The sequence below is a fragment of the Neolamprologus multifasciatus genome, chromosome 2, assembly GCF_963576455.1.
Source record: "Neolamprologus multifasciatus chromosome 2, fNeoMul1.2, whole genome shotgun sequence".
In the NCBI taxonomy this organism is placed as follows: Eukaryota; Metazoa; Chordata; class Actinopteri; order Cichliformes; family Cichlidae; genus Neolamprologus; species Neolamprologus multifasciatus.
Genome location: NC_140440.1, coordinates 20,512,693 through 20,536,958, shown reverse-complemented (window position 1 = coordinate 20,536,958; position 24,266 = coordinate 20,512,693). Strand labels below are relative to the sequence as shown.

The window sequence follows — 24,266 nt, the reverse complement described above, 5'->3', positions numbered from 1 at the left end:
GCTCTCATTTTCCCAGGTGGGGAAAGCTCGGAGTCACAGCTGTTAGAGGGTAAGACAGGGGAAAGGAACATTTGAAATCTCTAGTAAATTGATCGGGTTTCACAAAACGGAAGGCATAGTCATTTTGGAGAACTGTATCAAGCAAAGGAAGTGGCATATGGAAAGTGGTTTTTGCTTTATTTCTTTTCCCAAGTCTTTACAGAATACATACAGATAAATGTCAAGTACACATATGATACTTTGGTCCCCCAAAAAGAGGAAAAGTAGACCCTTTTGTGAAATTAATGTATTTGTTTTTAGCTTGTTTTCCTTTAAAAAAACAAAAAAAACAATTTAATATAAAATATTATTATACAATGAGAAATGAGAAAAATGTAGGATATAACATTTGTATAAGAACAAACCACACTTAAAAAGCATACTATTAAATTAATGCTAGCTAGTGAGATGTCTAGAGCTAGCCTAGGCTAATGCTAAATTATCAACTAGACTTTTTAAATAATGTGGTCTGATTACCCAACATAGAAACACAGCAACACAATGTAGTTTCTTATATTTCATAGTAATTTGGGCTAGAGGAACATAAAAACTAAAGCAATGCTTAAGAATCTTAAATTAGCATAGATGTAGCTTGCGCTGCTTATAGCTAACAGATTTTTTTTTATTCTGCGAGGCTATAAAACAAGCTGTGAATAAATCATCTTTATATACAGCAGCTATGGACAGAGATATGATCATTTGTTTAGATTTGTGTTTATATCCAGATGGTGAATTCATATGCAGTATTTGTTATGTTTTAGCTTTGTTTGTAGTTTCTAGCAACTCCAGGGGGAATATCTTCTTCATTAGCTGCTAATTGCGCCACTCTGTTCAGTTGCTAGGCACAAACTATGTCTGTCAGCTGTTTGGTTCTTATCAGGTACTGTACATTAAGTTTTGACAATGTTGTTTTTCCAAAATGATTCCTGCTGCAGCCAGAAATGACATCATGTGAGTGACTCACAAGAGATGCTTGATGACTGTCCAAATCAAGTGTGGAAAAAATGTTTTATCTACAGTTATTTTTTGTAAAGCAGAAATGACCTCTGCTAGAATTTGACTTAGTTTTAGTAACAACTCTGTCTCACACAGCCGCGCTCATTGCTGTTCAGCAGTTATCACTGAGGGGATGAGAAAGTCTCCTTGCTGCAGTCAGGGCTGGGAATTGGGGCAGGTACGCAGAGCCAGAGGGCTCCACAGTCGCCAAGTCTTTGAGGTCACTGAGTTTTCGAGAGAAGGAGCTCAGCCTGGTGCTGAAGGAGCCCCTCTTCTGGCTGTGTTCTTCCCCTCGGGCCTTTAAACAAGCACACAGGCCCTTGCATAAGCCTCCTAGACGGCCACGGAAATGGTTCCCAATGAAGCAGTAGAGCACAGGGTTGATGGCCGAGTTGGAGAAACCCAGGCAGAGTGTGAGAGGGGTGAGGTTTTGGATGCTCCACCTTACCCAGCAGCTGTCCAACCAGCCTTCACTATGGAGCACATCCAAAAAGGTCACGCAGTGGAAGGGGAACCAGCAGAGGAAAAATGCCAGAACCACTGCAGCTACTGTCCACAATACCCTTTCAAGCCCCCTACCCTCCAGGGGTCTGGCCCCACTTGAGCTGGGATTCACAGAAGGGGTGGGGGGTCTCTCCGGTTTACTATAGCCCTCATGGGACTGTAGTGATTTAAAGGATGACATGCTGTGTGGGTGAGACAGATTCTGCATTCTTACCAACCCCGTATCAACCAACAAATGTCTACCAATAGCACAGTAGCAACAAGAGATGACAAAGAGTGGTAGAAGAAAGGCCAGAACAATCTTTATCCAGACCAGGGTCCGATACCAGGTATGATCAGGATATAAAATTGCACAGGCCTCCACACCAAGCGCATCCAGGTAGTAGGTCTCCCTCAGAGCTAAGGTAGGGCCTGAGCAAGCACATGCCAGAACCCACACAAGGATGCAGGTGAACCGGGCGCGCTTGGCGTCTCGTGCACTTTGGGAACGGAGTGGATGCACAATGGCCAGGTAGCGGTCTATGCTCATGCATGTGATAAAGAAGATAGACGCGTAGAGGTTGAGGTTGTGGAGAGCGCCGCAGATTTTGCAGGCTACTCGACCGAAGGGCCAGTTGTAGCCCTGGGAGTAGTAGATGGCCCAAAGCGGGAGCGACAACAGGAACAGCAGGTCGGACACGCAGAGGTTCAGCATGAAGGTGTTAGCTACTGTTCTCCTTGAGGCACTACCATGTGCCAGGACACACACTGCCAAGGTGTTGGCTATGGTTCCCAGCACACAGATCACACTGTAGACGGTGGGGATGACTGTGGTCATGGGCACAGGAGGCCAGTCCGAGCAGAGGGGAGCAGAGGGAGTTGGGGAGGTGTTCACAAAAAGCTCCGCCGTCGAATAGAGGGAAGAGGTGGAGTTGAAAAGGGAGAGGTCATGTGGGATTGCCATCATGGAACTGGATGTACCGTTGCCTCACACAGTTTAACTTCCCTCCTTTGAGTTTTCCAAAGTCAGCTGGAAATAATGCAAAACAAGAGCGCATTTAAAATTCAGCTGCCTTTTATGGACAAAGTTTCTCTACACAGGCATCTTTATTTGGTGCGAGCCTTTATTAGGTGTCTCACTTGATATCTAATCAAAGCAAAAATACATTACGCCATACTTGATACACTGTAATCCAGTGGCTGTAATCCAGTTTTATTGGAATACTGTAAAAAACATCTTTCTTCAATTAAAGATTACATTTTTGAAACAATCATGAATTCATTTGAAAAAGTTTTAAAAGTGTTAAAAAGACTAAAAACTAATCTCGCAATAGTGTACAAGTGAAATCACTACTAACTGCATAAAAAATTAAATTCACAGCAAGCCATCATTCGTACATGGAAAATAATCTCATCGACTACGCTGATTCCAATAAAAAGTGATTCTGACGGTTGAAGTTGTGATAGAAAACAGAAAACAGAAAACTCTCGCTCTTAGACTAGAAAAGCCATTTATGATTTCTTTACCTGATGTAATTGAGCGTCCAGTCCAAACAATCTAGCTCTTTTTCAAAGCTTCTTTTGGCTAAACTCCATGTCTTGACAATTTCTCCTCGACCCCTTTAAAAGAAATCTGCACAGCTGAAGACCCCGGACTGTATCATGCTCATGAGTTGGACCGCCTGTGTGTGTGTGGAGAAAACAACCTCCAGACTCTGAGAAACCAGATGACGTTGGGGGTCTTATAGGCCCCGGGAGTCTCTTGACGATTGCACAACAGGGAAGTTGCTGTACGTCACACACCTTCATCACTACCAAGGGGCTGGACTGTACCTGGACGTAAGCCAGCCTTCACAGAAGGAGAAGAACAGAAAGAAATAAACTTGCTCTGTTTCTTTTTTTCCCCTGTATCCTTTCTTTATCCCTCCCCGCCCTCCCTCCAGGAACTTCCACCAGAAACTAACAAAATCAAATCAAGATGTATGTTGTAGTAAAACTTTGTCTCCAGTGACTGCAGCCACACAGCGGCGTGTCATACCTGACCGTAATAAATGGGACGCTGGCGTGTTCTGTATTTCAAAGTTACAGCTCTAACTGCCCCCGATGGGGCCTCTGACCCCAGAAAGAGAGGCTCTGTTAATTAGCAGAGCCTCGCACTTTGTGTCATATTGGTCCTGCTGGCGGTCAGATAAGCCATGGGAAATATTTACTCTATTTGAGCGGAAGTCAAACCAGCTCCTGGGCCAGAGAGAAAAAAGGGAGGGGGGAGAGAGAGCACAGTATGGAAAATGGATGTGGAAGAAGATGAGCAGGAACTGCGGGGAGTGAAGAAGAAGATGCGGCGGCAGAAGGGAGAGAAAGACGAGGGAAAGGAAGGAGAGAAAGCGGAGATTCCCTCCAGTGGTTTTTCATTAAGGCCTCTGGTGAAAGTTAATGAGGGATGCGTGCAAAAGCTCCGACACTGATTACATCACAGCTCCTTTGATCAGCACGAATCTCTCCCCGCCCGTGCACGTTTGCACCTATGCTGCACTACGTGTAGATGCGGGTGCACTCAGCCCGGCGTGCGTTCATCGACGCCAGCGCACTTGGATCTGTTTACATGTGCGCGCACTCTGCTCCATTGAGCATCTATCAGGACGTGATGTGTTCTAATGGCCGTGGGAAAGCTGACAGTGAAGATGAAGGATGAAGGCGAGACAGAAAGCAGAAGATTTTGAAGGCCGCAAAATGAGGAGGTTTGCCGTGGCGTGCTTGCAGGATATGAGAAACTGGGAACGTGCTGCAAAGCGCAAAATTATTAAAATGCGATAGCTTTTGCTTCTCCAGAACGGAAACTTTGTCATGTACTGGCATGCTGGGTATGCACAGTTGTTCTCATACTCAGACACGTCATATTTTCATGAGGATTTTTGCAGATAATAACACATTCCTCAGCTCCATAAGATGAACCTTAAAAACCATGTTTTACATGACATACGACCCTTTAAGGCATTCTGTCCTAAAGGTCACTAAAGCTTTAAATCAACAGTCCTCTCAGAGACAGGAATGCAAACACACACACACACAGATCGACAGAAGCCAAGCCTTAGTCATGACATGCAACAACTAAAAACAGAAATTTATGCTTTCACGCTGGCCAACAGAAATACCAGATGACAGAGAAAGCAGAGCTATGTCTGTGCCTCACCAGTTCCACCATAACAGAGTGATGAAACTCTCCTTACGTCTCATCAGAAGATATTGTTCTTTTTACTCTACTAGACTTAGTTTTAGCTAAAATAAATACACAGAAATGCAATAACCAAATTACTTTTTGCCACATGTATGCAGAGTTTCATTGATAGGTGCTCTTACTAAACAGTGACAGCCAATATCCTTAATGTGGTCGTCTCAAACCATAGCTGTGGCTGTGGTCACAGGAACCCCACCCACCTGCTTTTCAAACCTAATATTTGTGACATGCAAAGAAGGGTGGTGTCAAAGGGGGAGGATGCAATTGCACTTTAATGTAAGCTTAAATATGGCTATATAAAATGGCTCCAGACTCAGGACATAATTCCCCTGTAATTACATGGAATTTCAATTATTTTAGTTATAATTACAAAGTCATTTACATATAAACACACTAGACTAAGGCGACAAGTTAGGCTTATAGAGGAAACAAAGTCACTACTATACAGTTAGTACTGATTAACTTCCTGGTAATTTAGGGGAAAAACAATCTTGCACTGTGTGCTGTGTTTTTGTTGTGCAGGCTGTAGTACGGAGCGACTTAACCATCTTTATTTTTTCACATCATTATTTAACATTTATTACACCGATGGGCATGCTATACTTAAAATTACTTACAATAAAATGGGTGTCTAGGCCCAGAAGTACAGCATACCTAAGATAAGATAAGAAGAACTTTATTTATCCCGAGGGAAATTCTTTTGTCATACACATGCTCAGTGCAGCAAGAGAGAATAAGATATACAATATATACAATAAGAATATTAGTATACAGTAATATACAGTAGGATAGTGCAAAATATGATATCCAATAACTGTAATGAAGTAACAATATAACTATTTCCTGAAAATAAATAGCTTAGCTATCAGTGCAGGTGATTATATAAGATGGAAAAATATTGTTTCTTTTACCACTAAATTACCAGGATTACACAGTATTTACAAGTATTTCCACACTACTTAAATTTACTGCAAGTATAATTAATTTATCTTAACATCAAAGGAACAGAAAACAGCTGTTTTACAGTAAGCCATGTCATCGCACGTCCATCCATCCATTCACTTCCACGTATCCTTTTCAGGGTCGCCAGCACCCCGCTATCCCAGCTGGCGAGAGGCGGGGTTCACCCTGAACAGGTCGCCAGTCTGTCGCAGGGCTAAGACATAGACAGAGACAACCATTCTAATCTAACCAATCTAATTTAGTCTGGTGCATTTTAACGTTCTGCTATTAGGCCTCCGCGGCCAGTGTGATTATACTGTTACAGCTTTATAAACACAAATAAGCTTAAAAAGTTATTTGAACCTTCACAGTTATAAAGATAATTGCATTTTGTACAATTATTATGACGGACTTGGTTTGATCTCTGTTGTGCTTTTGCGCTAAACAGATTGAAAACACTGTGAGGCTGTAAGTAGGTTAAGAGGAATTTCAATTTTAATTCTGGTAAAAGGCCTGTGCGGCGGATTGTGAGCAAGACGACGAGATGGAGGATGATGGAAGTGAAGCGAGAGGAAAAGGAAGGTCGCCCTGAAGGTAACAGGAAGGACAGAGGGTGCTCGACAAGTGCTACAAAACTGACAGTGGAGCTTTTTTATGTCACTGGAATCATAAATATTTAAATAAAAATGAGGAAAATTGTCTTAAGCTTTATACTCCAAGCAGACTGCAGAATGTTGGGAAATGAGTTTAAATATGAGATTTCAAACAATAAACAATCCATTACTGGCTAATACCTCTGTAGATAGTTGTGTGCGGTTGTTTGCTCAATTAATTGCCAAAAAAATATTTAAAAATCAGAAGATATGTGAGAAATATGGCTCAAGAAGTGATGGTGGCTCACAGACACTGATTAGTTCTGTGCTTCACCCCTGACCGCTACACCGCTGAAAAATGTTCAAAAATCAAAATAATTGTCTTGCTCAATCACACACACACACACACACACACACACACACACACACACACACACACACACAGAATGTTTTCTTTGACCTTTGTCAACAATTGGAAAGGCAATCGACAACATCCTATCTGCAGACAATCAATTAAAGCGGCTCACGGTGAATTCACTCTTCAAGGCGGTGATTGCACGTTAAAACGAGGTAGCGTCTGCCGCACGCTCAAAAATCCCCAAATGACGCATTCACTCGGGCTGAGTGAGACCGAGCATGTGTGGGAGAGCGGGAGGCTGTGTGTGTGTGTCTGCACAGTCAGGCACCAGATAAGGAGAGCAACGGAGCAGAGGGCATCAAACCTCGGCTCACCTCGCAAACTATTGCTGGACATCACTCTCTCAGCTAATTATTTTCTTTCACAGTTTATTTTAGCCTGGATTAAAAGCACGACATTTAATTCATTATTATTATCATCATTATTATTCCACTAGCGTAGTTTGCCAGGTTTTTCTGCTTTCTGTTTCCTTGGCGCTCATTAAATAAAATGCTATTAACAGCTGTAAGGAAAACTACAGCTGATATCAGCAGCCTGAAAAACGTGCCAAACTCTGCTAAAACCAGTTTGTTGCTCTTCAGCGGGCTAAATTGCTACCATCTGATTTAATCCCACACTTGCAGGAAAAACATGTACTGCGAACACATGCTGGCTTGCATAATCAGAAGAGGAAGTTGTGCTTCAGTAAACATGCACAGCTTCCATGACTCTTGTGTTTATGGTTTTTTGCTGATAAATGTGATATGTGTTTATTTGCTGGTGGTGGAGGTGGTGGGGAGGTGTCCCTTGCTGAACAGACCCTGAGAAGATAACCACCACAAACCATAACCCCCATAAAGTCCTCTGTGGAAAATCCAGCTCATGGGGGTGAAAGGTGAGAGGTCAGGGTTGTAGTCCCCCCCCCATTTCCTCTCTGCTGGTCAAAAAATCAGATCTGAGTGCACTCTGGCCTACATGCCAGAGTCCAGTCTTCTTATTAATTCTCAGGACATGGCTGTAGCCGCTGTTCGTGTGGGATGCTGTGAGGAAAGGGGACTCTATATGTGAAGGGGACCCTTGAGGGAAGCCAGATGAAGCTATACTTAGTCACATCTGTGTGTGTGTTGGGGGGCACAGCTTATGGCAACAAGATGTCCATCCTTCCCTAACAAGCTGTGAGAAGAATAGATTTCTCTGATTTCCACGATTCCCAACTCTTTCTGGTCACTTCTATTTTGAACTGAATCAATATGTTCCATATGGGTTTTTTATTATTATTGATGCTGCTGGTCGCTACAGTTGTTCCTGGAGGAACTGTCAGACTTATTTTATTTATATATTTTAAAAAAAAATACAGACTCCCTCCAGTCAGTAAGTCTCTTGCTCCCGTGACTCAAAGCAGCAGCACAGGCTGTTGCTTTGATGCCACACGAAGCCAGGTTCCCGTATGAGCGCCCTTCTCCATATATTCCAGAAAGAATACGTGCAAGTACGGACATCTTGTGACTCGCACTACATACACACAGGCACACAGGATCCCAAGGGTCGTGACTCTGGACAGACTCGTGCAGAGTTTATGAGGTCCGGGGGTCCAGCTCCAGTTCCTCTAAGGGGCCATAAAGAGCCTATAAAGATGTGAACAGATACCTCAGCCCCTCTTTACAAATACAGAAATAAGCAAAAACATGTGGCACTGGGAATGCTGTTTTTTTTGTGTATGTGTGTGTAAACGTGACACAGGTGATTTAGAGCAGCCTACAACAGCCGGTGTGGCTTATCTGCTGCAACTGCAGTTACTGGATTTCTAACAAAGGGAGGAAAGGAAAAGGGGGCAACAAAAAAGCTGTATCTCAGCCGGACAAGCAAAACCATCCACTAATGGAGAACTGGGAGTATTCTGCCTGGGAGTAAATGTAACATAAGATTAAACATAAAAATGTGCACCAACAAAAGATATCATCTCCAACAATACCAAGACTGGAGGAAACAACTGTTTGCTGGACTGGAAATGAAGAGACAGGGTTAAACCTAAATCTGTTAAATCAGGGCTTAAATGATCGATAATAGCAAATGTAAATAATAAATAAATGTAAATGACCACTGAAATATCCAAAAGTAGAATAATAACATGAAAAAAAGAGAGATCTTATGACTTTGCAGTGGTAGATTGGCCTTAGTTATCCACCTCTTTCCAGCTTTTTCTAATTACAGTAAAGCCTATGGCAGACCAAATAAATCAATAATTAAAAACATACAGTACCTCAGGGTGCTTCAGTGCCCGAACAATAAAAACACTAAAGTGCATATAAAACAGTTAATGGTGAAAACAAACACACAGGGAGAGCACACAAAGCATCGTGATCGGAGCGCAGGGGGGTCAGCCTGCAGTCTGCACAGCTGCTAGCCAGGAGCCTATTTATTCATTTGTGATTTCGCACCTTATTGGCTGCTGGCTCCTGCTCGGCTGTTAATATTCTCAAGCTAAACACACACACGCAAGCACACAAACAAAAATCACTTTTCAGAGAACACAAGGCATTAATGCACGCTTGCTCTTCAAACTGCTCAGCATAATCATCCCCATGAATAATAATTGCTCGGGTGCTGTGCTTACATTATGATTTTATTGCAACTTTGAAAACACCATTGAAACTTTTGGTTTCTGCAAAGCATCGATCAGTAGGGATTGGCTTTTAGATTATATGACCCAATGTCTGACTTGTTACAAGTTACAACACACAGGTCTGTTACTGTAAATCATAGCACACGTAAACACCATAACATTAAAAATGTAAACGTGGTTCTGGAGGAAAAGTCAGGGCTCATTATCTCTTCTTAGTGGGTGTGAAAGAATTGAAGTACATTTCATGCATGTCAACGTGCTGATTGTTATCAGGAACCCAAATAACTTGCGTGATATTTACACATCATGTGGAAAATGTGAAGGTGTGATGACAGTTTTGTTCTAGTCAAAACATGTTTACTCTGCTGAACGAGCAGAAGTGTTAGTCAAAACCGCCCCCTCTCACCCAACCCGTCGCAGCACATGGCCGTCCCTCCCTGAGCCTGGTGCTGCTGGAGGTCTCTCCTGTTTAATGGGAGTTTTTCCTTCCCACTGTCACCAAGTGCTTGCTTATGGGGAGTCATCTGATTGTTGGGGTTTTCTATTATTGTAGGGCAGGGGTGGGGGAACTCTAGGCCTCAGGGGCCGGTGTCCTGCAGGTTTTACATGTGTCCTTGATCCAACACAGCTGATCTAAATGGCTAAATAACCTCCTCAACATGTCTTGAAGTTCTCCAGAGGCCTGCTAATGAACTAATCATCAGATTCAGGTGTGTTGACCCTGGGTGAGATCTAAAACCTGCAGGACATCGGCCCTTGAGGCCTGAAGTTCCTCACCGCTGACTTTTAAATATAAATCTAAGAGTACTCAATCTTCATAATGTTTTTGATATATGGATAATAATTAATGTCTACAAACTGTAACAAAGCTTATTATGGAAAATCCGTTGATACGGGATTTGCACGTACTAAATGTGCCCTTCAATGTAAGATACTTTGAACAGAGCTGCGAGTGTGCACCATATGGGTTTTTGCACAAGTTGTTGTTTCTCATGGACTAATTGCAGCATGAAGACTCACTATGTGGAGCGTCTTCCTATGGAAAGGGGCCACTTTAATGGTCTCCCTTCAAAGATAACTCTGGCTCATGCAGCTCAGATGATTCCTCATGTTTAGCTGCTCATTATATGACAACTCGGGGTTTGAGTGAAATTCTGTTGATGCGACATGCTGGAAGTGCTGTAATCAGTAGCAGACATGACCAAACATGAATTCATGAAAAATATAGATTTATTTGAGTTCCATAATTAACAAGTGAGGACAATTTCCTGCGTTAGCGAGTGAAACAGTACTAGTCCATCTTGTAATCACCACGAGCACATGTGCAGATTTTTCAGTTCACCAACACACTGGGCTAAATTACAATAAATAAAAGCACGCTGCATTCATGACTGAAAGTTGGAGCACAAAAAGCCAGTATTTGTTAAATGACACAGAAAATTTCACAATCTGCCATTTGGGGTATAAAAGCTTGTAAATAGCAGTGGGTGTTTGTTTTTTATTCCAGTTTTCTATCCCACGCAAACTGATTCAGTTATGTGTGCCCAGATTCACGGCCTCGCTGCTGCAATGCAAATGTACTGGGATGTTTTCTGTGGAAACAGCTGATGTGGGCAGACGAAATGAGAATGGAAATGTTGATTAAAGTCTTTCTAACTGCGATTGCTTGCAAAATGGCCTATTTACAAAGCATAATGATACAGAGCGTTTGTCAATTAGAGTGAGATATGAGATGGCAGTGTGTGTGGGAATGAGGCTTCTCCTGTGGCTGGCTGCAGTCTCTCAGCTTCTCGTGCTGTACAGGTCTTCATCCTCAGGGCTGGACTGGCCGAAATCCATGAGAGAAGGGTCGGGCTTGAAACTGGAGCCCTCTGCAGGGCAGCAAGAGAAATGCAAAGCACATCAATAGAGTTAGATTTGTAGAATGAACTTTTATTAACGAAAACATTAAAAGTTGCCGGGTGAAAGTCGCAGGTTTCTGTCGATCTTTATGTTCAGCGCAACAACCAAACGTGCAGAAAAACGTGATGTTTCTTCCTAAAATCGCCTGAATTCCAAGTGATTTGGATGCGTTGGTTCTTAAAAAGTACAAATAAATCAAAACTCTGTGTTTAGTCATTTGGTTTACATAGTAATCCTTTGAGCACTGCGGTACAAAGATTTGGAAAATCTTATTAACAAACTGAGTGTTTAACAAAATCAAACAGCTAGAGTGACTTTGCACTTTTTCCGCACTTGGTTCATGGAAAGAACCTCTGACCTCTGGAATAAAAGGGATGGTGTCGACATAAACTGCTACTTTTACCAGCTAAATGGAAACATTGAGTTAAAATCTAGCAGAAATACTGAAAAGTATAATGTGGTATAGTTTGGCACAGCCTGTGTTACTATGAGCAACTCATGTTAAAGAATTTATACGCAGAGACAAAGCAGAGATCGCTGCGTGCATACATTTTGTCAGTTTTAGAGCAGTTTCACCCACATGTCAGCTCCCAGTCAACCTACTGGGACGGCAACCTCCTTTAAACATTTACAAGGAGCTCCGGTTGCTGTCTTGGCAAAGAAGATCTGCAGCAACATGGAACGGGAAATGTATTTTCTTGAAGGAAAAAACATCCCAAACACATCCTCCTACTGTGATTTCACTGGAGAAAACTGTATTATGCAATATGATATCACTTCTTTGTAAAACTATCTTTCAGTTCAACTTAAAGCCAGGCTGAGCAGACTGTAACTAAAGCCCTGCGATTCTTTTTAAAATGCATATTCCACACACCGAGTGCTGTGAGATGTTACATCACATTCCTCTCTTTTCTTTCACATCACACAGTTTGTGCAGAGTGAGTCAATCCTCAGTATGTCAAACTGCTAAACAGATGTACCGAAAGGATAAGTAAGCTGTGCTGAAGGATGAGATGTGAAGAGTTAAACTGAAAACTAATAGAGATTTATATCATTTTAGAAAGTAAACCTGAACGTACTACAGCGACAACAGAATCCAAGTCCCAGGTAGCAGTGATAATCATAATAATAACAACAACTATGTAGAACACAAGACCCACAACGTTTAGGTCCCCACATTTAGGTAACCACAACTTTCTTAGAAGAGGTCGAATGTGCGAGCAACAGGAAGTGAAGGCTCACTATGTTTGTCTGCGGGCTTAAAAAGAAAAAATACATTTGTTTGTGCTGGTCTACTGTAAACACCCAAACAAGAGCAAAGGTACATGTGCAGAAAGTGTTAAAGTACAACCAGTAACGGTTTTGTGTTGGATAGGTGTTGGTGTGAGTGTGGCGACTGGTGTCTCATTAAACGCAGCAACTCCTCCATGCTATCTGACTCGACTAATTGACATTTCAGGGTAGAGGAAATGTAAAAGATTAGCAGCACACATTAAGTGTAGAGTAAGAGCAGCGGAGTGATGATTAAAGCATGGGTCCTCTGTTTAGGTTATCATTTCTTCTTATTTTATTTACTTATCAACCTTTCGCTCTTTGACATGAACTATTTTTGGTACCTGTGGCCTCACTGGAAGCCTCTGGAGTAGATGTTTCTTCAGAAGAAGATGCCGACTCGACTGGAACGGCCTTTATTGTTTCCGGTCCTGAGCTTGCAGGCTCGGATGGGCTCGTGTCCGTGGATACGTCCCCGGAGGCTTGTTTTCTATCCGAGGCTTCTTCGCTTTCAACAGGGGCCAGCAGCTCCTCTGAGGGAGGCGCGGACACTTTTTCTACTGGCGGAGAATTTGCCAACAGAGCCGGAAAGAATGGGAATTAAACCACCACTGTCGATATAAGTCTCTGTGTGATTGTGTGTGAAATGAAGAGACGGAGACAGAGAAACAAGACGACAGGGATCGATACTGATAATACCTGTGCTGGTCTCTGTGGGGGCCTGGTTGGGGGATATTTCTGTGGCTGTTACGGATGACTCTTCCTCTGTTATGACAGCAACAATGGGCTCATCAGTGATAGGATCAGCCGATTTCACCTCTGTGTCTGAGATTGTAGAGCTCTGGGCTGAGGTGTCTGTAGTGGAGCTGGGCTGTGAGGTTTCTTCAGCAGCTGGAGGCTCTAGATTTGCCGCTATAGCTGACTAAAAAAACAATAAAAAATCCTCTTTAATGGTGCATAATTAAAATGTACAATTTTCTTGAATATTTAAGTAATAAAATTTTAGATTTAAACCTCTCACAAAATATGCCTGAATCACATGTGAGGCACAAAGAGTAAAACTCCACTAACAGTTATGAAAGGCAATGTGTAGGAAAGGAAATGGAATATAACCTATTTACCACACAAAAGGGATTTTTTCTCTATCAGTAAGCAACACATGTAGACAAGGTAAAGGCACCGAATGGAAAGCAAGTTACACGAGCTGAACTGCTGTTTAGGTTTTAGTCACACAGTAAAACAGCTTTTTAAGTCTTTCTGCTTAAAAACAGTTCGCTTAAAAGTCTGTTAACCTGTGGCTGTGAAGCAGCAGTCTCTTTGGCAACCGGCTCCGCGGAGGCGAGCAGTGAAGACGCTGCAGCATGGCTCCACTGCCCTGCAGCGTAAACCTTCTTTCCCGTCACCTTGGGAGGACAAAAGACAACGCTCGAATTAAACTAGGAAAATATTAACATTTATACTGCGAATTAACGAGATATCCGTGCTTGAGGAAGCAGCGTTACCTTTAACACTGCCACTGCTTGTGCAGGGTAGCACACTGATGCTCCTGCGCTCATCAGGCCCAGCGGGACCGCTAACCTCTTGAAACGAGAGCCTGAAATAAAACATTTTGCAAAGCAGGGCAGCGATCAATACAAGTGGGCAGAGGTTAAGTCCTGGAGGCCAGCTACTGAACTGCTATATCCAGAAAGGTCATGCTCACATAGTGTGTTGCAGCACATTTTGGCCAACACAATGCCCAGGTTAACTTAAAGACATTAACATTTTCATGCACTTTAAATGACTCTTTGGTGATAGGAAGAAAGAGTGAGGAAGACAATGTACTGAGAAAAGTGAAACTTCCTCAGAAACTTCTTGTTTCTTGTGGTAAACTTTGGGCAATCGATGATGAGATGATGAGGGGTACTTCAGCCTCACTGGCTGTGGTGTCTAAATCCTGATAATCACAGTGTTATCTCATACATGAAAAGGTCACAATAAGATTAAATACACATAAATAAATCTGGAGTGTATGTGCATTTTAAAACACAAAACAAAAAGGGGGTAAAACAGATGTTCTTGTTAACAAACAATGCATATCTCTGTGCAAGTTCACATGCATTGTGAGAAGTGTAGAAAATATCTAAAATGTTCATCCCATGAATACATTAAGCAGAAGTTGTAATACTTTATTTCCTGTGTGGCTGAAATGAAACTTTCTTCTGAGACAGTCTGAGAGCGTAAAACTAATTTGTGTCTTTCTGAAATGACTTTATATGTTTATATGTTCTGCAAAACAAAGAAAAATATTAAATGGTCTAAGAAAGAACGTAAAGTGCTGTGATCCTCACAAGCAGAGCTGGTGTCGCATCTTAACAAACTGGGACTGTTAAAACACACAGGTCAGAGGTCAGAGCCTGCCAAAGTGTCAAGCCCACTGGACGATAAGTGTAAGAAGTGTCCTTAATAAATGCAGTTCGTAGAACAAATACACTGTTGTTGTGACGCAGCGACAGAACAGGAGTCGTGTTTTGCTGATGAGTTTCAAAACATTGTATGTGACCATTTAGTGGCACACTGATGTGTCAGCAGCAATGCATGTTTATTGAGACATATTCAACAAATTGCACTTGTTTTTCAGGGTTTTCATCTTTAATTTTTCTAGGCTGATTTCTAAAAAAGGGAATTGTTTTGATGTCTTGTGAGTTACTTATTCATCAATGTATATTTAAGCTTACTAAACTTGCACTGTGTGCAGTTCTTGCGTATGCTACGTTTGTTATAGTCGTATGCAATGCTTTTACTGGGTCACATGGGGCTGGAGCCTATCCCACCTGTAATATGGCACAATGGAAAGGTCACCTGTCTATTGCAGGGCTAACACAGAGAGACAACCGTTCACACTTAGACCAACACTCTTTCAAACATTTTCCTTTATTTAATATGAGAAACTGATTAAAATGTTTCTTGCAGGCCTAAATTGTTTGTCAGGTCGAGTTACCTTTCCGCGCCAAGAACATGCCAAGCAGGCCAGCCACAGTGATGGTGCCAAATCTGGGCAGAAAACCAGGAGGAGGGTCCTTCAGGTAATAGTATAAATCTGAAGAGCAGATAACAGAAATCAAAATGCTGACAAAAATACATTCAGCTTCCTTTAAAGAAAAGGTGTGAACTGTATCACTAATATTGGGACTACCATTAAACTGTAACTAAAAAAATAACTTTTAAATAGATCACTCTCTTCCTCTAATGTCTTACTGTGGGTAAGACTGAAGTACTGAATACATCACAAATTAAATGTTTCTGAAGGTGCTATTTACATGAAAGTCTGACCAGATGTGTGAAATAACCCATCCAATCCACAAATGCCAAAATATCAAACCAAAGATGCCCATAAATTAAGTTATGTGTAATAATGAGAAATCACACAGGGAGAAAGTATTGTACACACAGTATCAAACTTCACTGTTGGTATGGTGTTTTGGGGGTGATATGCAGCGCCTCTAGTGCTGCTTGATTCTCAGATAACTCTTCTGATAATTCTTTTCACTCCTCTGTCTGAAATCTTGCAGGAGGCATCTGGTCATGGTCGGTTTATGGTAACATGATGTTCTTTCCACTTTGTTCACTGGAACCTTCACTAGTTTAGAAATTCTTTGGTATGTTTTGCAACGGCCTTGAGAGAGCTCATTGGTTTTACACCTTAGTAATGAGACCCCTTCTTATAGGCCATCAGTTGGTGAAGAACCAGCTAATATTAATTTGCACTTTGCACAAGTGGCAGGACTGATTTAAGCTACTGTCATGACTTTCCATGACTTTTTGCACCTCCCTTTTCATGCGTTTGATACTTTTCCCTGTGTCATTTCTCGCTATTACACATAATTTATGGACATCTGTGGTTTGATTTCTTTGCATGTGTGAAATGGATGGTTTGTTACAGACACCTGGTGAAAATTTCCCATCAATAGCACCCCTTGAAATATATTTACGTAGTAAATGTGTGACGTGTTGAAAACTTTAAATGTCTTATTATTATTGAAATTTTAAATTTAGGTGCAATGTAACTAAGACTGTTGTTTGCCTGTTGTTTACTCACCTTCTCCAGCATGATAAAGATCAATACTTCCCCTTTTCACAGAGATACAGGCACCCTGCAGGGAACAGAAGACTAAACTGAAACCACTACAAAAGTTCATCAAGAACAAGCCTGTTTAAGCAACACTGAAACAGATACATGTGAGTCAGTGCTAACTGCTCACCCCCACCCAACAACCCGTGTTTCACAGAATCAAACTGTCAAATCTTCTTGCAGCAAACTTCATGCAGTTTAACTGAAGTTAAACTGCATGAAGTTTCCTGTCTAACTCCTAAACCTGCAAGAATCCTTCCTGCACCGAGCACTTGCAGCATGTGGGATCGTGCTCTGTAAACCACAATGAGCAGCAAAAAGATAGTGGTGTCAACTAAATTCGCAGGTGCAAGATAAGAGTTCTCTGGTGCATTTTAGCTGTCATATGTTTAAATATAAACACGTTTCCACCACCTGCTCGTGTTAAAAGTGCAGAAGAGGATGTGAAAGCATGAGCTACATCAGTACTTGACGGTGAATGTGAATGAGATTTTTTCCTACATGCAGCTTTACATGTACACAAAGGGGGGGGGGGGGGGGGGGGGGGGGGGGGGGGGGGGGGGGGGGGGGGGGGGGACGACGTGAATACCTTTACAGCGTGCACAAATGGTAGTACTGTCTCTCTGGCTGTAGTCACTCCACCCTCGATGACCCCCAGACTCTCTGGGACAAACTTACTCTGAGCAGACTGCAACACTGGGTTGTAGATGTTGAGCTGGGGAAAGGGAGGTAGAGAGTTGGTGTGTTATTATGGCTATGAATGGCAATATCCCATAAATATCATGAATACACACCTTTTCTCGAGTAACCAGCCCATCAGCGGGCGCTTCATTCACAGAGTACACACGGAGGGAGGCTATTCCCAGCACAGTGGGGACGGCCACCATTACCACCTGGCAGGAGGGGGAACGTACACTGTAGTTTTAGTCAGTGTGTCAACACCACATCACTATCACAGCTTACTTCGTGGACTTTCAGTGGAAGAATTATATATATATATATATATATATATATTATATTATATTATTAATTACAACAATACCACCATATATTTCAAAGCATCGCTTTTCCAGTCTTTCAAATATTTATTTATACTTCATTAATGAACTTCTAAGTATACATCCTGAGCTTATTCCCTTTGTTTTGTGTGTACAAACTGTTTCGAACTAGTTAAGCTAACTGGCATTAAGCGTTACTCTTACCGACAGTGTTTGTGTTGTAGCTTAATGCGGCTCTAGAAAGCTAACAAAGGCAGGGCTGACAGCTATTAAGGCTAAACAGCTGTTACACACTTTTAAAGATGCAACCTCTGCTAAAATCTTCCTCCGTGTATTCATTTTAGGAGTCATTCAGCGAAGCTAGCACAGCACACATAGCTAGCAAAGCTTTTTCGTGCAGCGTAACAACGCCTGAGATGTGACAACCACAACAAATAAACATTAGCAGCTGCGGGGCACTTGACGCCAACACACAGTCTACACTTTCATTGAAAAGTCATTGTAATAAAAGCTAAAAACTTTACTGAAGACAAAATGACATGCATTCACCTTGGCCGCCATGACAGCGCTCTCCCCCTTCTTCTGTTGGCTACAGCTTCGTTCTAGCCCAAAAAACCCCGCGGTCGGCTACTGCCACCTAATGGGCTGAAGTGGGTATTGCAGCTCGGCTGTGCTATCCTACTCGTCAAGTAAGTCCACATGTTGCTCACCCACTGAGCGGACAGTTGACCTTTGCTTTTGTACATTTGCATGCGTGTAATCAAAATAAAAATAAACTCCTACTCGCAGTTTCACATGTAAATGAGTTGTTATCTATGTTACTGAGACATTGCCAGCATCGACCCTGAGGGGGCCACATGTTCCAGCACCACAGGATTTCTCCACATTTAGTTTTGTTTTAATGAAGTGAATATGTATAAGAAAATTTACAGTACTACTTAACTTTGTGATTTAAGATGTGTTCAGTCAGAAATCAACCTACACACACAAAGTTCTGCACCAGAACAGCACAGGTGCACATGTTGCACTGGATTTGATGAAACAGTATCAGTCTAGGAATGAATTTTTGGGTTGCCAGTGAAGCCACTAGATACCTGAGTTAAGGTTTGCAACATTGTTTACAAATGGAAATACATCAAGAATAGCTGCTGATTATGTCTTGCATTTCAACAGCATCCTTCTTTTGCTCTCCACCTGGACTATTTACCTGCAGGCAACCAAAGCCTGCTCAAACCTGTTTTGTTAGTACTGAGAGTACAAGCAGACTACTAATGGAAGCTTCCAGTATCAATAAACCTTCTCTATATTTATATGCCGAATCTGTTTAGGCAATTGTGCACATACTCATTCCAATAGTAAGGCCCCAACAAATGGTAAATGGCCTGTATTTGTATAGCTTTTTACTAGTCCCTAAGGACCCCAAAGCGCTTTACACATCCAGTCATCCACCCATTCGCACACTGGTGATGGCAAGCTACATTGTAGCCACAGCCACCCTGGGGCACACTGACAGAGGTGAGGCTGCCGGACACTGGTAGATAACGGATGAAGTGTCTTGCCCAAGGACACAATGATCGAGACTGTCCAAGCCGGGGCTCGAACCGGCAACCTTCCGATTACAAGGCGAACTCCCAACTCTTGAGCCACAATCGCCCGGCAAGGCTATAGATCCCCAAGAGATGAATCCAGAATAAAGATTGTCTTTAAAAGAGTGCAGAGAGTGAAGCCAAGTGACAGCCTGGAAACAAAGCTTTTGCCCACCGCATTGTAAACTGAAAAAGATATGATGGATAGATGGATGGCACGGGTTGCACAGCATGCTATAGGGCTTCCTGCCCTTAACTTGAAACTGTTATTAACTAGAAGACACAGCAAAACTCTTCCAATAAATCAGAGGAAAGGCACACATTAACCGGCCATAGTGCAGAGGATTCAGTTTATTGAAGTCAAAGTTTAACAACTTAGGTTTACAATCTGTATTTTCTGTAATATATATATTCATATATATGAAACCAAAAAAGGCTACTTTAGGAAGAATAAATGTAATTTTCTTTCTTTTTTAATATCGTCTTTAGTCATTTTAATGTACAGAATAACAGTAAGCTAATATTATCCTTGAAAAAGAGCAATATGTTCCTTTTTTTTAATGTCGCAGTGCAACTTACATCTTACACACCTGTGCAATGTACCATGAGGTGTACACCCCTGAAAGAACACACAGTGGAATCTCCCTTTTCGGCCTGTTTCTGCAGGTTTACACACACAAAAAGATTTGGGAGGAATAACACAGTCGGTGCCTACAAATGAAAACTCTCAGAACTCCTTTAATCTACAGTATGTCAGAGCAGCGGTTGGAGAAAGAAGACCAACACTACAGATGACAAACAGAGAGAGGTCTGCAGACTAAAACTGTATTGTAACTCTTCTACAGCTGCGCGTGTGTGTCTGTGTGTGTGTGTGCGTGCCTGTGTGTGGAAATAGTCAGTCCTTTTGTTGCCAAAGAGAGGATTGGGAGGCACAGGGAAAGTGCTTGCATCATTGAGTTTCTTTGTGTTACTCTCAAATTAATCATTAAAAAACTAACTAGCAAAAAAAACAAAAATAAAGAAACAACAGGCAAATAACATGAGCTATATCTCTGGGGCACGTTTGATATTTCACTACAGTGTGACATGATGAAAACTCATGAAGAAGAACAACAGTAAAATATGAAGACTAAGTACAGACAGTGCTGGATGCAGCAGGTGCTACACGTGTCTCTCGGAGTCCTCGACACTGGGGGGCACCGTTGAGTCCTTGGCCTGATATTGCAGATGAAATGATTCATCCCGGTTTCACAGACATTACAGACCGTTTAGTGCAGAGGTTATGACTGCCCAGTATCAACCATATGCTTAGAGGGAATGTCAAATTAGCTTTCACTTTGGAAGCAACTGCAGTGATGTCACTTGGAGTGAGGTGTCAGAAGCTTCTTTAGGATGCAGGTCGGTCTTCTATGTAAGCCAAACATCAAATTATAACCTGCTGCTTGGATGCTAAAGGAGAAGGAAAAACCTCCCTTAACTCTCATGGTACAGTACGTGTCTCTAAACACTGCAGAATGAAAAACAAAGACTTGAAAGCTACGAGCACATAAAGAAAAAGTCATCCTTCAACAGTACTTTTGCATCTATCATGCGCTACGAGTCTAATTACCTTGCAATTGTGAGAAGGAACAAAAAAAGGAACACAAATGATCCACAGTATTTTACCCTGTCCATTCAAATCAGTCCCAGGCCTTTGTCTCATGCAACGCACCACCCAGAGAATGGTCAGCCGTGATGTAAACCAGTAAAGACCATCAGCGACGGCTGTCGGTCGCATCCTATTTGTTCGACTGCTAAACACCCTGCATCTACAGAGTGAAGAGGGGGACACTGCAGAACCTTGGCATAGAATACATCATACTTTACATTATTTCTATGACACAAAACGTAAATAGATTTTATATAGTCTTCTATGTTTAAATATATTTGTAGACTGTACACAAATCTTTAGAAAATGAGACGGCAAATGCTTTTACCTGATATTTGAACAGCAATGGTAACGAGGCCGATGACACGTAGACCCTGTGATGCAGCCGATGAGATATAGAGATATAGAAAGTGCATTCGTTGTAGTGAGTGACTGAAAAAGAACTCTCTAAGCTCTTGCATTCATGGTTTAAGGAAAAAAAACTATGAAAGAAACCAAAAGAAAGTAATAATAAACTTGTTTTGCACCCGCACAAATACATACTCTCTGTCTTCCCTCCGCTACCTCTAGAAGCCTATCACAGTGGTAGTGGAACGCAAACATTTACATCAGTATACACAGCAGTATACACATATACACAAGTCTTTGAGGACTAGAGAAAGAAGTCGCTAAGAAAAGAGAAGGTGATGGAGAGAAACGAGAGGAAGAGAAGATGCAAACAGAACTGCACTCGTTCAGAGGAGCCTCCTTCAGCACATGAATCCGTCCAGCGCAAAGGGGTTCTCGCTGATAAACCGACATTGCTGGCTACCTCTCACAGTCTCACACTTTACTTTCCCCGCACTGTCCCGTGAGATCAGCCTGAAATAACAGTGAGGTCCCTGTAACTCAAAAAGATACGCAAGAGGAAAAAAACACAGAGAGAAAGGGGGAGAACTGGTGGCTCTGGGTGCAAAGTTCATCAGTACAAAAGTACAGTGCTGTGGTGAAAAGGGTTTTCCTCTGTATTGCTGCTACATAGCTCCCCCTTACCCCTAAAATAAAGCAGAAAAAAAGCAAAAGCAAAACCTAGAGAATATAAAAGAAAACATTTGTGTTAAAAAGTCTGTTTTTTTCCCCCCGTTTTGCTTGACAAGCGTGTGGCGTTTATGCTGAGATCCATAGACAAAGGAAGATTAATGCTTTCTGTTCAGGCATGCAATTGGCACCCTGTGGGGTCCTTGGGATTATCAAAAGTTCATACACGCAGGTCTCAGACTGTTCCCTCTATGATATTTACACATCTTACAATGTGTGTGTGTGTGTGTGCATGCTCAGAGTCGTGACCAGGACAGAGGGTTAGCTAATGTAAAGCTCCGTGTTACTGCGCTCGTGTGTGTGTGTTTGCGTGTCAGTTCAGCCTTTGCTTCTCGTCTCTTTCTCACACGTGGGTCTCGATGAAGGAGTGCGTGTGGGTCATGAGAGGTGCGGCCAGCGGGGAGAGGTCATCCTGGCCGTTGGTGCCGGGGCTGAGCTGGCAGATGTCTGAGTAGAGCTCGCTGTGCCACTGCTTCCATTCTCTGAAGGTTTGGGAGCACAGGCCAGGGTCCTCCAGGAGGGAACAGATCACTTCTAGCTCCGACTCTTTGGCCTGTAGGAGAAAAGCGTTACCGCATTAAATCCTCACGTTGTTTTTTGTGTAAAAAAACCGAACAACAACCTGGTAACGCTTATAATACACCCTGTGATAAAGGATGTAGTTCCCCTGTAATTAAATGGAAATTCAATGTATTTCAGTTGAAACTATAATGTAATTGTTGTATATTTATCTGTAAATACGGACACTAGAATAAAGGGGTAACATGTCAGCGGAGTAAATTGTACTTACACTGTAATTTTAAGTATTGTGTAAGTATGTAATTCTATGGTAATTTTACAGAAAAACATTATTTCCCCATCTTGCATCGTAAGTATGCTGTACTTTTCGGAGTATGGGCCGTATTATGAAGTGGGGAAATCTTGCTTTTTTACATCTTTTTTTTTCCAATTTAATTCAATTCAGTTTTATTCACATAGCACGAAGCATAGAAGCTTCTTCAGTTCTAGGGTCAAATGGTGGAAAGTCCCAGATTTAAGCCCTGTGGGAGTGTCCCCCCCAAGAGGGACAATGGACGCCCTAATGATCCTTTACCTAATCACATGAGCCAAGGTGTGAAAACTGATGTAGGTCACAAGCAACCAGGGTTTCGGGTGAGCTCAGTGTGAAACCTAGCCCCACCCTATCATGTGATTTCCTGAGGTCAGAAGGCCCAGGATGTGAGTGGGCGTTAAGGCGTCTGGGAAGGGATCTCAGAACTGGATTATAGATGTCAGACAGGTGGTGTCGTAAACCACTGCCTCTGTTCAAAGATGGTCGCTCACAGTGGACATAAATGGATTCTTTCAGTCCCTTTTTCAAACCATCTGTCCTCTCTGTCCAAAATGTGAACATTGGCATCCTTGAAAAGAGTGACTTTTGTCCTTTAGATGCAGATGCATGAGTCTTGTCCCGTGGGGGTCCATTGTCCCTCTTTGAGGGACACTCCCACAGGGCTTAAATCTGGGACTCTCCTCTATTTGACCCTAGAACTGAAGAAGCTTCTCGGATGAGAGAAACTTAAACTTACAAGCAACTTAAAGAAGTCCAGACGCTTTTCTTTCCAAGCTCCTTAGACTACGACGACCTGGATGACTGAGAACCTTCACAGACTTTTAACAGGCACCATCTTATTTTGGGTCCATCTTTATTTAAAATTCATCAAGTTGTTGTGCATCAATTAATAAATAAAGACGTTAAAAAATAACGATGTGAAAAGGCAAGATTAATCCATTCCATAATACGCCAGGAAAGGTACAGCATATTTATGATGTAAGGAGGGGAAGTATTGTTTGTTTTTCAGCAACATTTCCATGAAATGACACACTAAGGGGTCACGTGACTAAGGGAGTTATGGGTTTACGTGTATTAGAAAGTTTTAAAACATGTCAAATCTTTGTTGCGTTTGTGACAGAAGTTGTTAATGATACCTTCAAGGTGCTACGGAGGGCTCGGACCCGGTGCAGCCTGTCGTTGAGCAGGGGGTCCCTGGCTCTCTGGATGAAACAGCGTCGAAGCTCCTGCCTGCTACATGGTCTAGGGTCTCCTAAAGCTGTCACGTTGGCTTGCTCCAGGGCCCGATAGAGCTGCTCTAGCCCATCCAACGGCTCGGGCTCGCGGCACTCTGAAACTCGCCGCTCCCGTCCCTCCGACACCCTCCTCTCTCTGCTCTCCACTCTCAGCTCCCGCAGATCTAACAAGACGAGCGGTGAGAGTCAGACCGATCATGTACAACTGACAGTTAGCAAACAAAGTCGCATGTCATCCCACGCTCCTCAGAGATATTCTCGTTTTCTTTGGGGGGGTTCAGAAGTTAACTGAAATGT

The 24,266-nt window shown here is 42.4% G+C and overlaps 3 protein-coding genes across 5 annotated transcripts in view; all 3 read right to left on the bottom strand.

The window, feature by feature from the left end:
- Positions 1-156: 156 nt before the first annotated feature.
- On the bottom strand, positions 157-3,422 carry LOC146524285 (type-2 angiotensin II receptor-like). Its single transcript, XM_085134333.1, has 2 exons — positions 3,046-3,422; positions 157-2,548 (listed from the first exon to the last, which is right to left on the bottom strand). The coding sequence occupies exon 2, from the start codon at positions 2,483-2,485 to the stop codon at positions 1,148-1,150; it is 1,338 nt and encodes a 445-aa protein (XP_084990459.1). The 5' UTR covers positions 2,486-2,548; positions 3,046-3,422; the 3' UTR covers positions 157-1,147.
- A 7,094-nt stretch (positions 3,423-10,516) lies between these two features.
- apool (apolipoprotein O-like) lies at positions 10,517-19,775 on the bottom strand. 3 transcript variants are annotated; one of them, XM_085134338.1, is made up of 10 exons: positions 18,141-19,775; positions 17,388-17,486; positions 17,183-17,308; positions 16,561-16,615; positions 15,463-15,561; positions 13,985-14,076; positions 13,775-13,885; positions 13,182-13,404; positions 12,827-13,042; positions 10,517-11,179 (listed from the first exon to the last, which is right to left on the bottom strand). In XM_085134338.1, the coding sequence occupies exons 1-10, from the start codon at positions 18,150-18,152 to the stop codon at positions 11,091-11,093; spliced, it is 1,122 nt and encodes a 373-aa protein (XP_084990464.1). In that variant the 5' UTR covers positions 18,153-19,775; the 3' UTR covers positions 10,517-11,090. The 3 variants fall into 3 exon arrangements, with proteins under 3 accessions (XP_084990464.1, XP_084990474.1, XP_084990484.1); XM_085134348.1 differs by having other exon boundaries at positions 12,827-13,039; XM_085134358.1 differs by having other exon boundaries at positions 12,827-13,033.
- A 122-nt stretch (positions 19,776-19,897) lies between these two features.
- The window catches only part of LOC146524283 (connector enhancer of kinase suppressor of ras 2), a 76,116-nt gene continuing 71,747 nt past the window's right edge, over positions 19,898-24,266 (bottom strand). The window contains 2 exon segments of the mRNA XM_085134393.1: positions 19,898-22,455; positions 23,871-24,133. Of these exon segments, the coding sequence (XP_084990519.1) occupies positions 22,246-22,455; positions 23,871-24,133 (473 nt within the window). The 3' untranslated portion in view covers positions 19,898-22,245.